At 49.1% G+C, this 11,702-nt stretch overlaps 7 protein-coding genes across 7 annotated transcripts; 4 read left to right on the plus strand and 3 right to left on the minus strand.

The window, feature by feature from the left end:
* Window positions 1–3: 3 nt before the first annotated feature.
* H257_16185 (hypothetical protein) lies at window positions 4–360 on the plus strand (the record flags this gene model as incomplete). Its single annotated transcript, XM_009844541.1, has 1 exon — window positions 4–360. The coding sequence occupies one exon, from the start codon at window positions 4–6 to the stop codon at window positions 358–360; it is 357 nt and encodes a 118-aa protein (XP_009842843.1).
* A 121-nt stretch (window positions 361–481) lies between these two features.
* Window positions 482–1,256, plus strand: H257_16186 (hypothetical protein; the record flags this gene model as incomplete). Its single annotated transcript, XM_009844542.1, has 2 exons — window positions 482–497; window positions 952–1,256. 2 exons carry the CDS (start codon window positions 482–484, stop codon window positions 1,254–1,256), a joined length of 321 nt encoding a protein of 106 aa, XP_009842844.1.
* A 560-nt stretch (window positions 1,257–1,816) lies between these two features.
* Window positions 1,817–2,618, plus strand: H257_16187 (hypothetical protein; the record flags this gene model as incomplete). Its single annotated transcript, XM_009844543.1, has 2 exons — window positions 1,817–2,114; window positions 2,185–2,618. 2 exons carry the CDS (start codon window positions 1,817–1,819, stop codon window positions 2,616–2,618), a joined length of 732 nt encoding a protein of 243 aa, XP_009842845.1.
* A 110-nt stretch (window positions 2,619–2,728) lies between these two features.
* Window positions 2,729–3,782, minus strand: H257_16188 (hypothetical protein; the record flags this gene model as incomplete). The annotated part of the gene is made up of 3 exons (XM_009844544.1): window positions 2,729–2,874; window positions 2,916–3,132; window positions 3,576–3,782. The coding sequence occupies 3 exons, from the start codon at window positions 3,780–3,782 to the stop codon at window positions 2,729–2,731; spliced, it is 570 nt and encodes a 189-aa protein (XP_009842846.1).
* A 120-nt stretch (window positions 3,783–3,902) lies between these two features.
* H257_16189 (hypothetical protein) lies at window positions 3,903–5,769 on the minus strand. Its single transcript, XM_009844545.1, has 4 exons — window positions 5,235–5,769; window positions 4,947–5,175; window positions 4,358–4,429; window positions 3,903–4,304 (listed from the first exon to the last, which is right to left on the minus strand). Exons 1-4 carry the CDS (start codon window positions 5,568–5,570, stop codon window positions 4,024–4,026), a joined length of 918 nt encoding a protein of 305 aa, XP_009842847.1. The 5' UTR covers window positions 5,571–5,769; the 3' UTR covers window positions 3,903–4,023.
* Window positions 5,770–6,079: 310 nt separating this feature from the next.
* On the minus strand, window positions 6,080–6,464 carry H257_16190 (hypothetical protein; the record flags this gene model as incomplete). The annotated part of the gene is made up of 2 exons (XM_009844546.1): window positions 6,080–6,336; window positions 6,383–6,464. 2 exons carry the CDS (start codon window positions 6,462–6,464, stop codon window positions 6,080–6,082), a joined length of 339 nt encoding a protein of 112 aa, XP_009842848.1.
* A 4,859-nt stretch (window positions 6,465–11,323) lies between these two features.
* On the plus strand, window positions 11,324–11,634 carry H257_16191 (hypothetical protein; the record flags this gene model as incomplete). The annotated part of the gene is made up of 2 exons (XM_009844547.1): window positions 11,324–11,521; window positions 11,605–11,634. The coding sequence occupies 2 exons, from the start codon at window positions 11,324–11,326 to the stop codon at window positions 11,632–11,634; spliced, it is 228 nt and encodes a 75-aa protein (XP_009842849.1).
* Window positions 11,635–11,702: the final 68 nt, after the last annotated feature.

Raw genomic sequence — 11,702 nt, forward strand, 5'->3', positions numbered from 1 at the left:
CTGATGGAAGTCCAGCAGTTGGTGCCTCCGGGAGCGACGTCCCTGCACCATGCGTGCCGGCTCCGCCTGTACTGCGAGGGCGGACGTGAGATCAATGAAGATTTGAAGGCCCAAATCGCGTTTGGCGATGAAGGTTTTTCCGTGGAAGACCTCCGGGACCTGCGTCTGCGAGATGGGGTCTGGGAAGTCCTGATCAAGTGGCTTGACCTGGACGATCTGGAGTCGTCCTGGGAACCGGCCCTATCGATCTACGAAGACATTCCCGTGCTATTCCGTCGCTGGGCCAAGGCCCGGAGCAACGAAGGCGGCGTGAGCGAAATGATTGACGATCTCACGAGTGCATGTGGCCACCCGATGTAGGGGGGGGAAGTGTTATCGGCCGAGCCTCTGTTCGACTCCCCGTGCCTGAGTGTGGGTAGCCGAATGTTGGTCACGAACGACATTTGACGAGTGTGACATATGACCTGGATCGCAGCGGCATATGTTCCGAGCTGATGGTACACTGTACGATGCATGACTGGTAGAGAGTAGTGAAGTGATAGGAGGGAACTGACTTATGGACTGGATAATGAAGTTACTTTTGGATTTGTCATCGAGGTCACCGTTGTGAACACGGTAGTCGTCGGTTGCGAAAACCGGCGCAAGACAACAAGTACTAGTATATGTATATAGTATGCATGAGAGACGACGACGACGTTTACTAACGAAGGAATGACCGCATCAACACAAGGTCTCGCACCGAATGGAAGCGCGACGGCGGCGATGATAGCGACGGCAACGTCCAACGGCGACTTGGTTTCACCAACAAATACTGGTTGCGTTGGATGGCGTCGACGGACTCCCTAACGTGGCAACACACTCGATCCGCTAGGGCACTGTGACGTTCGAAACGTCAGGCTACACCACGGGACTATCGATCGGTGTGTTAAACTCGCTCCCGGTGGTCCCTAGGAGACGTGCTGGATCGTTACATTCATTACGCGCCTGCGGGGGACCAGTACGCCAGCCACATCGCTTCGAGATTGCCCGAATCTAGCACCGCGTTAGGCATGCAGCCTCCTCATTTTGGTGCGCGGGACGATCCCGTGGTTACTGTGATGCGCCGAATGGAGGACATTTTCGAAGCCGAAACTGGTGCCAAGCCCCACGACCACGACTGTCCATCCGATCGCTACGTGGCCGAGTCGTTTGATGCGTGCTTAGGCTACAACGGACTGGACGTAACAAGAAGCGCAAACGCGACGAGACCGACCTGAAAGTTGCGACGGTATCAGGAATTCTCCACAAAATGAAGCGCCCCGCGTACAAGTACTTCAAAATACATGATGACCTTGCCGTGCATTTGTCGCGACTTACTACATATTAATACTACGTAGTAGTACAGTACCACTACCTTACTGTTAGGCGGACTTAGCCGGCCACGACGTGCTTGGATTGGTTGAAATCCACATACGACGTTATCCAGTGAAAACCGAGTATAGCAAAAACCTGTACACACCCCTTGCCAATATAGAATTCTTGTTGACTGTGAAGTTCTTCACGGACCTGTATGCGAACAGTACTCAATTCGCGGGAGTAAGGGACTCTTCCAAGTACCGTCGTACTTTAAACTCAAAATGCGTTCCCAAGTAAAATCGTCGTTATTTGATCGATATTTGGTCGTGTTTTAACCATGATGTGAATATGATTGGCTGATACTATATATATCGTTGTTTGGCTTGTCGTTTTTTGTCGTATATGCACGCATATATCGCAATGATTGGTCTAGGTTGTCCAATCATATCCACCTTCACTACCCTGCGCAGAACATACTTCAATGGCGTTGGCGAAGGGCAAGACCAAGACACCGACCAAGAGAGAGCTGATCGAGTGCCTGGCGCAACTTGAGGCAGGAAGCGGCGCACTGAACCTCCGATCCCCTGACAAGCATGTCACCACTCAAGACAAGCTGCGCCTACGAGCATACGCGTCGCCGTTTCAGGGATCAAAAAGCAAGCAACAGCTATCTGTCTTGTGGGAGAAGATTGCGATGAGACTTAGTGTGGTGTCAGGGGTGGTTGCGTCGCACCCGTCTGCCAAAGCAAAGTACCACAGCCTCAAGCAAGAGCACTCACGTATTCGTGTGTCCGAGCAGCACGACTTGAAACAATGTTGACGAAGCGACTTGAAACAATGTTGACGAAGCCGCTACGAACCCGCCCTACTGGGAGCACATGGTGGAGTATTTTGGGGATAAAAGGGGCCTTGGTCACAATGAGTTTGGCTCGAGTGCTGAGCGTGCGATCGACACCGAAAGCGACAAGGCTGAAGAAGAGTTTGGCGATGTCGAGGCCTCGGTGGATACAACACGCCCGTCAAAGCGTTCAAAGCCCTCGTCAGCGTCGGCAGCGTCCGTGGCAAGTGGTTTGGTGACGCTGGGCGAAACCCTCGCAAAAGGTTTAGTTGACGCTGCCTCTGTCGGAACTTCAAGTGCGACAAACGAAAAATTGGACGCACTCTCGGAGAGTATTGAGGAATCAAAAAAGCTTCATGCAGCTCTACTTGAGAATATTGTGAATGGTAATGCTATCCAACGTGAGCTTCTGAGCCATCTTCAAGGCATTAACAATCGTCCATAATAAGAAAAATTGGTTGATTTTCAATTTTTTCTTTACACAAGAAAATATGTACAATTTTAATGCGTTTCTTGCATTTCTAGCTTGCTCGCCATCAACTAAATTTCTCTGGTTCAATCGAGTGATGTCACCACCAATGTGCATCCACTCAGCTTGGTGCTGAAGTTCTTCGACGGATTGTCTTCATCGCAAAACGTTGGCTCCAAGTCGATAATCCAATTGTGGAGGATCATGTTGGTCTCGATTAGGCGTGCCATCTCTACTCACAATATAATATGACGCGTTGCAGTCAAAAAGTACCTTGGGGTGTGTGATGGTCCAGGGGACTCTTGAACATTCGGAACTTGTTCTTCCAAAGGCCAAAGGCCCTTTCGACTAGGGTCCTCGTGCGGCTGTGAATGTAATTATAGTGTGCTTCGTCTTGGGGCATCCCGTGTCGAATCTCAAACGGCGTCATCATGTGCTGGAACAATTTGTATCCTGCATCCGCGAGAAAGAATGTTCCCATCGGAATAATCTAATGAGATTGGCTACCGATTAACAAGTCATAAACAAACATACCGGTACAAGAATTGCATTACTTTGTGAGCAATTTGGCCAAAATGAGAACGGTTGAACAACGACTTGTCTTTTTGTGACCCCGATCGAATTGAGAATGACATAAACCGCATCTTGTGGTCAACAACGCCTACAGAATAGAAATATATCCGCGTGACACCTCCAACCAGCCCGCTGACGACTTCGGCAGTGCAATCGTCTCAGCAAGAAACAACCGAACGACTTTCGTGACCTGGCCAACCTAGCTGTGGGTGCGGGTTGAACTGATGCCAAACACTTGGCCAGTACCGCAAATCCATCACAGTGGGTCAGGTAGTGGAGGGTGACTGCAACACGATCAATGATGCTGAACACAGTGTTGTGATGGAGCGCAGGGTTCACCAACAACTACCGTGATGATACCCGCTCGACGATGCTGTCAAACGTTGCCTTGCTGCAGCGGAGGTTGCGAACGTACCAGCCATAGTACTCGGCGGAGGATTGTACACGTTTCCAAGTGTCGGTTCGCAGCGCAAACCTTGTTGATGGAGGCTTGGGAGCGTGGGTTACGACGGCGATTTGGACGGCAGCAAGAACGACCGCAATGATAACAATGTGCTTGGCCGTCATATTGCAATAATGAATCAGAACCAATTATTTTACTTGGAATGCGTTATTGGCCCAAACACGATCAAAACATGACTCGCCGTCGTACTTTGAAAAACGGATTTCAAAGTACGACGGAAACGATTCTGATTGGCTCCGTTCGTTTTTGAAAGTTACTTGGAAGAGCCCCTAAACCCTTTCGAATAAGTGTATGTTCGCCTTGAACGCCGATTCCATACGAGATAATGCCACCGTGCGCTTCTTGTCAATGCTCCTCATGGTGCTTCATCGTCTCCTCAAAACGTATGGCCCATTCCGTCAAGTGCGTTTCCTTGTTTTCCGGCAGGCGCATCAGTTCTGTATACGCCCGCATCACAAACGCTTTGAATGCGGCCATTTGGTTTCGACCAAACTCCTCCACGAAGTTCAGACGCAAGGCGTCCGGTACCGCTCGAACACTGGCCACCACGTAGGTCGACGGAATCGCGTCTTCTGTCTCCTCAGCCAACAGAAGGTGCAGCGTCACGTCCGTAAGGTCCTCACTCCCTCGATTCGGACTCGATGTGCTTGGGCAGTAACAACAAAACGTTCATTCGCACCGTCGCTTTCGTCCGGTTCCGACTCGCTAACTTCCAGAGCAATCTTCTTCTGTGACGAACGGATCGGTGAAACTCCAACTCCCACACCATCGATATTTTTCTGGTGATACACCAGGGGAACCGTCCGGGAGACGCAGGAGTTCGCGCAATGGCGACACGGGTTACACTTGGCTTCTAGTACGCAGCGTATTCCGGTTCCAAACCTTGCAGTCGTCGCGTCGTTCACACCGGTTTCGCACGCGAAGACATCGTTTTTCGCTTCTCGCTCTTTCTTATTATCGATCATTCGGCAAGCAGTGTACCCTGCTGCTCACGTAAAACGTAACAAGTGAAGGGTATGTACTCAGGGAACGACGCGGTTTCTGTACGGATCTCGAAGGGGTGGTCGTGATACGTACAGGAACAGCGGCAAACACATGGGGTGATTAGAGCAAATACTATTGTTGTGTTGTTAACCTTCTACAGTCGAAATCTTGGGGGGTCACGCTACAGTCAGTACAGTTTCAGGTACGGATATTTAGGTAACCGGACGCGCGTCATCCGTTACCAACAAACGTTGAGGGGCCAATTCTATCATACAGATTTGTACAGGAGGACTTCATTGGGGACAGCGACGGTAGCGAAGTAGGAGCGGCCGCGATTTTATTCGCCTGGGTCGTTTGACGCTGCTGTGCCGCAGCCACGCTGTCATGAATGTATTGCATAGGTGTTAGATGGCTCGTTAATGTCTCCCCATTTGAAACAAAGCCGTCCAGCATCGGGGAGAGACGCGGATGCTTGATATGGATCGCGTAATGGGGCGAAAAGCGAGTGGACGCCTGAACCGAGGCGTTGTAGGCGAAAATCGCATGTTGTCACGTGACAGCCCTCGATGGACTGGTAGAGATGGAGTAGCTGCGAAGACATTATTCGCGCGCTCCGTTTGACCGTCGGAGCCGTGTTGGTCGGATATCGACATGTCTAACGAGGTGTCGCACAGGTCAAAGTGGGTCGACCAAAATTTGGCGGTGAACCGGGGGTCATTGTTCGAGTCGATAGACCGTGGCAGGCCGAAGTGGCAGAAGACATGTTTGAAGAAGAGGCGAACGGCGTCCATACCGCTTAGCGTGTTCTTGACGGGAATCGCAACGACGTATTTCGACGCGCGCTCGACGCAAACCATGATCCCGGCGTTGCCGCTGACGTCGCGCGGCAAGCCGAACATAAAATCCATGCTGACCAACAACCAAAGTTCGTCGGGAATTGGCAGCGGGTAAAGAGGCGCCCAGGGGAAACCGTGATTTTGGTGTGTTGACAAGCGTCGCAGTGAGCGACGTAACGCACGACAGATTTGTACATGCGCGGTCACCAATACGAGCGCATAAGGATATTCTAGGGTTGACTCGAATTGAGCCAAGTGACGTTGAGAACGGATTTCGCTTTGCAATCGATCTAAGGCTGAAGAAACTCCAGCCATGTCGTCCCAACGACGAGATCCAAGAGATCGAGTATGTAGAACGGTTCGACCCAGTCGAAACCGTCAAATGTGATTGGTACATCGACCACGATGCGTGGTTGAGACGCAGTGTGGCCGTCGGCTATCTTGACGCGAACCCGAAGGGGTCCGAAGAGGGTAAGCGGTTGAAGCGAGAGAAAATGAAGCGGCTGTCGTAGTTCAAGATGCACTGGGCGTCCGCGGCAGTACTGACTTGGACGAACCAATGAAGTTAGACGTCGTCAAGTTCATCGCTTGAGGCGAGAAGCCGATGAGTGGTCCGTGGATTCTAAAACATGCGCGAGGTGAGCTTTGTCCTGGGCGACGCGAAGTAAATCCTGGAGGTTGCGTTCATGAGCGGACATGGTGGAAACCTGCTCTTCCAAGGCCACTCTTGTTTCATGGGTGACACGGAGTGACTCTTCGAACTTCCGCCCAAGGGATGTCATGCGGGCCACTTGCTCTTCTTCCAGCGTCGCCTGAGCAGCGGTGGTTGCTGCCGAGGCTTCAGCGACGGAGATTTCACGTGCTACCGATGCCTTCCAAAATACGTGCTTGATCGTGGGGGGGTGTCCCGCCGACGAGTAGCGCGGTATCGTTGTCGCAAAGCCGCGCCGTGTTGGTAGATGACATAATAAGGGTCAACTGGACGAGCGTGGAGTGCTATCAAGTGTAAGCGTGGTGAGAGAAAGGCGCAGTAGATGGTAGAATCAAGAATAAATTGATATCGTTAAAACTCCTGCTGTATGATATCCCTAGGCTGCGCTCAACTAACCGTTAGTTTGTCAGCAAGGATGTCGTTCGGACCAACGAACGACACAGATTACCTTCGAGGGGTCGAAGTCGAATGACGAATGGTCGATGCGAATTTTCGCGCTAAGAAGGACCAACATATTCATTGCTTAATGGTTTCGAACGAATGGGGCCGACACCTAAGGCTCCAAGTTAAAATGAGGATTTGATGGGTGAAAAAAAATGAGGATGTGATGGTTAGAACTATCATCAGATTATCGAGGCATAGTCACTGAGGGGTTTAGTCGTTTGCCCGATACATACAGTGCAGCTGACCAGACATTAGACATTTGGCAATTAAAAATACGATATAATATTATAATGTTTTACAGGTGTGTATATCTTTATTCAAGGAGGAGTACGCCATTATTTCTGATCGGTCGATTAAAATGGGACGGAGGGAGTAGTGCAGTATTCGATTCTGCTGTTCAAAATGAATACGTATGGACTTCAAGTTTTGTCCGCCAGTTAGGATGACGCACTATAGCGAACCAGGGAGAAACTCGGCAGGGGGTGGATTGCAATTCCTATCGTACTCGATGGACCAAATTAAAATAAACCGCAACGTTGGAGCAAATCTGATTGGCTAAAATTCGTGTAACGATACAGCTGAAACTTGTCGCATATTTGTGAAACGATTCCCGTACTAGGCACAGAGATCTGATTGGCTGACGTGTGAATTTATTCAGTTTCAAGAGGAGTATATTTAAAAGAAAACTACATCATATTTTAGAGGTGGTCGGGTTTCTTGGGGTCAAGTTTCTCCCCGGTTCGCTGTATGGATGAATATGACGGTTACTCCGACACTACTCGTGTTTGTATGCGTGATTCCGGCCACTAAATGAACGGTATTTTGCATATATGCAATCAAATAAATCCAGACTGTTATTTTAGGCCAATCAGTGCAGGTTTTGGTGATATTGAGCTGCTCCGACAACTCCGACATATTTTGTCGAAGAAAATTTAAAAATATGCGTCCGTAAATACAAAAATCAAGGTGTTTCGCATAGCTGACATATTAACAACTCCTCCGACAAAACATACATTCTGAAAAATCTATAACTGACCCATTATAAGCCCAATGAGACTAAGGGATCTAGAGCCCGCGAGTACGAAGAACGCCAGAGCGACTGCTATCAATGCGTTCAAGCGCTTTGTGGAGAGTGAAAACGTCACTTACGCCTATGTTCATCGATGTATACAACTTGATCAAATGGGAACGACCTTCGTGGACGTCATGGACAAGTTTCGAGCGAATTTGGCGTTTCTTGTGTCGGATAAGGGGACCCTACTTGCTCGGAACACAGTGACATCGTACTTTTGCAATGTCAAGCTGTGATTGATGGAGCTCTACCCTGCATGTCGCAACCAATCAACAGCCATCATGTTCAAACTGGGAGGCGTCCTGGAACGATACTGCTTAAAGCGATACTCTAGTGGAATGGTTGTGAAGGCAACTGCAGCAACAAAGGACGATTTGAACACTTTGATTCAATTCCTCTACTCGACTGCTGTCAATCTCAAAGACTACCACAACGCGTGCCTCTTGCTGTTGTTGTGGTACTGCTTCGGACGTGCATCGGATCTGTTATTGCTGAAGCGGCGCAATTGCAATTTCACCATGGGGCCACGGAACGTCATGTTCCTGAAACTGATTCGTGTCAAGACATCGGAAGAACAAGGGTTGTCGATATTCCACGACAATTCAGTGTTTACCTGCCCGATTGTCGCGTTGGGTGCGTGGTTGGCAATGGATACGACGTCACAAGCATCGTTATTTGGCTACCTACCAAAACTCAGTCAAAAGGATTTGCCATCTTTGGACACGGCAGTACCATTGATGGCCATCTTGGACAATGTGGCAACCTCCAACGAGGTCGATCTTTGTGGTGGTGGGACGGCCATCCTTGGAACCGGTGTGATAATGTCCGACGGGACAACTCACCTTGGGAGTGGCGGGGCGATGCCTGACGTGTCCGATAATCGCGACGGCGTGGCAACTTCCTACATTGGCGATGGTGTGGCAACCTCCTACACCAACATGACCAGTCATGGTGCAACGAAACGCACGCCAGGCGGCCAACGTGTGCCTGGCGTTTATACGTACGTGAATCGTCTTTTGGATCGAATCTCCAAACCAGCTGGCGTCCAGAACAAACTGAGTTCGCACTCGTTCCGCCGTGAAGGGGCACAAGAAGCAAACAACAACAGCGACTTGAGCCAATCGTGGATTTTCGACCGTGGCTCGCGGGATATGTCGTCAACAAACAAGGGTTTCGCCTACGTATTCAACACTACAAAGGAAGATCAAATGGTTGCCCGAGTATTGGGTGGTTGGCATTCAAGAGACAACATTTCGTTGGCTGACCTGTCATCGTTTGATTCTGGAACTCGTTCGCGCGTTTGTGCCGATCAACTCTTCAGTGGCAGCAGTAGATTGCAGGATCTTGTCGTATGCCCTATCACCTAGATGTTATCACGGCGGCACTAATTCGCGCGTACCCACAGTTGAAATCGGCAAACTCTTCGGCACCCATCATCAGGTCCCTCGAGGCAGCCGCGTCGTCGTCGGGAGTTGAAGTTGCCGAAGTCGTTGCTTGGTCAGTGCAATCACACAAGGCTCAGCAAGCACTGAATGGTGTACTGAATGGCAAGGACCCCTTCTTTGTCGCGAGTGGCTCGTCCAATACCCCCCTTTCGCAACAACCCATCAAGACATGGTGATCCAACAATTGATTGAGATGAATAAACAGTTGATGCAACGTGTACGAGAAATCGAAGCGTATTTACCTGCGCCAGCCACGAGTACATTTGCACCAACGCTTGTTGCTACACCCACACCACGCCCTCATGCGATATTGGATCCAAACAACGGCGACGCAAACACGGGGGGGCGAAAGCGACTTGGCGGCACAAGAACTTTGGTGTCTGTGTGGGTTGCTTGGTTCACAAGTAAGGTCGACACCTATGGACGGAAGGAACGGTCAGAATCCAAGCAGCTGTGGATTGAAGCTTCTACCACGCTTTAACTATCATTTAAAATGATTTAGAGGTGAATACGATTGTACACCAGTGCGGTCGACGCGTGTTGGGTCGCGGTGTATGGGGTCGAGGGGTGTCTTCCGAGAACTGGTTTGGCCGACGCAGATACTCCGCCAGCTACACTTGAAAATACAATGGTTCAAACATGTCTGACACAATAGGGGGAGTCAATTTAGGAAATTTCAGCTTTTCGTTCGATTGTGAAAAGCAAATTTATATTCTTTTGTATTTCTATTACAGCTTCCTCGAAAAGCAAGGTGGAGTCAATTTGGCCCTATCGAAATAGATGGAACATCATTTGAAATATATGAGCAATGTGTGAAATATACCGCCTGGGGGTGATATATACCGGATATTAGTTGAAATATAATGCAACGAAGTTTGGTCTGGATGAAATATATTGAATGCTTGGCGAACATAACGCACATGGCGTGAATCAATTGTGCGTCGGACGAAATATACCGGAAATAACCTGAACTGAAACGGAAAATGGTGTACTAGTATTAATCGCTTGACTGGTTAACGCCTCAAGCAAACAAGTGGTAATGCATACGGGTTAAAAAAGCAAGCAAAAAAATCCGAGTAGCGGGATATATGTTGGGTGTATATCCTACGTAAATGTACCTTTCATATGAATGCGGATATGCTGGTACAAGTGATTCACGTGTGGGGAAGTGAGGGATTCAGATTCCTAAAAATACATGAATAAATGCAAAAATTTGGCAAATACCTGCATTAGACCATTCGTTTTGGTGATGTTTGCATAGAACATAGAACAAATCATCAAGGACGCGACCGGTCCTCCCCTGATGACAGCCCCTGCAGCCCCGCCACGTGGTTTATCGTCTTGTTCTTTGAAATCCCGGCGTTGTGCTTGGATGGTTGTCAGGGAAATGTCCTTGTCGATTATACCCCACTTGGTTGGACAGCCACGTGACACCCCAAGACGAACCAAGTGGGTCTTTGAAATTGGACGGCTCAAGCAAGCGGCGTGGTTCAGAGCTCCATATCGCTTCCCTTCGCGGCAGTGGCAGTACCTCCAGACGGCGATCAAATTTCACATTCGCTCTGTGCCAGAAAGAAGAGCACACGTGCTCAGAAGCCCCGCAACACACTGCTCACTTGCATGGCCCAACATTCGGATGTTCATGTCATCTCGGCGCTCCACCGACCACGCAACGTGAAATGGCAACTTCTCGAAAGTCTTTCGGGCATCTATTTTGATTGGATATTACCCGGATAATTCTAGCCAATCGTAGCCTTTCAATTTGTCGGAGGTGTCGGCAACAATGTCGGAGCAATTATCCTATCGAAAAGTACCCACAACATTCCACGAGAATACTGTTACGTATTTTTAATATAGAATAAATATTACTACCTCCAGCCGGATTTAAACCAGCCATAAACGAAAAAGCTGTATATTTTCAACAATTTTTCAAATTTGGAAAATCCGAAAATATCAGTGTAAACAGTTTAATTCGACGAATCACAGTGGCTTAAATTCATAAAAATATGAGTAATTTTGTGTTGGGCAATATAATTTCAAAATATCATACTCAAATCAAGATAGAATTGTACGGATAAAACTAATTCTATCCGAAAAAGCAGAATGATGATCAATATTGAGCGGCAATTCGTTTGTGATTCGCGCGGTTTCCATGAAAGACCTCACATCGGACCAGCGCCGCGCAGTGGTGGACCACCACCTCTTGCGCGTTGTCCAAAAGCCATGCAAACTTCAACGCGGTGCCATAAAAGACGTGGCCCGCATCTTTGGCCGCAATCGCCACACGATCTCCGACATTTGGAGGCGTGCAAACGTATCACTTGGCGGCGACCTACCCATGCGTGAAATCGTATGCGAGGACATCTCAAGCCAAACGAAGGGCAGGGTCGGTCGAAAGCAAAAGTATAACCGATCTACCCGCACGTATCCGAGCCGTTCCTGCTGCTCAACGTACAACATTAATGTACGTAGCTCATGCCATTGGTATCCCTCCAAGCACGTTGAAGGACTACTATAAACGTGGACTCTTG

This window comes from Aphanomyces astaci, assembly GCF_000520075.1.
Source record: "Aphanomyces astaci strain APO3 unplaced genomic scaffold supercont1.82, whole genome shotgun sequence".
In the NCBI taxonomy this organism is placed as follows: Eukaryota; Oomycota; class Saprolegniomycetes; order Saprolegniales; family Verrucalvaceae; genus Aphanomyces; species Aphanomyces astaci.

Bases quoted from the DNA above. Each gene is read 5' to 3' on its own strand.
- H257_16189 (XM_009844545.1), bottom strand. From the start codon at position 5,570: ATGGATTTTATGTTCGGCTTGCCGCGCGACGTCAGCGGCAACGCCGGG. The intron at 5,176-5,234 runs GTCCATCGAGGG...GCCTCGGTTCAG, and splicing joins CAGCTACTCCATCTCTACCA to GCGTCCACTCGCTTTTCGCC. The intron at 4,305-4,357 runs GTGCGAATGAAC...GTCCGAATCGAG, and splicing joins GGAACCGGACGAAAGCGACG to GGAGTGAGGACCTTACGGAC.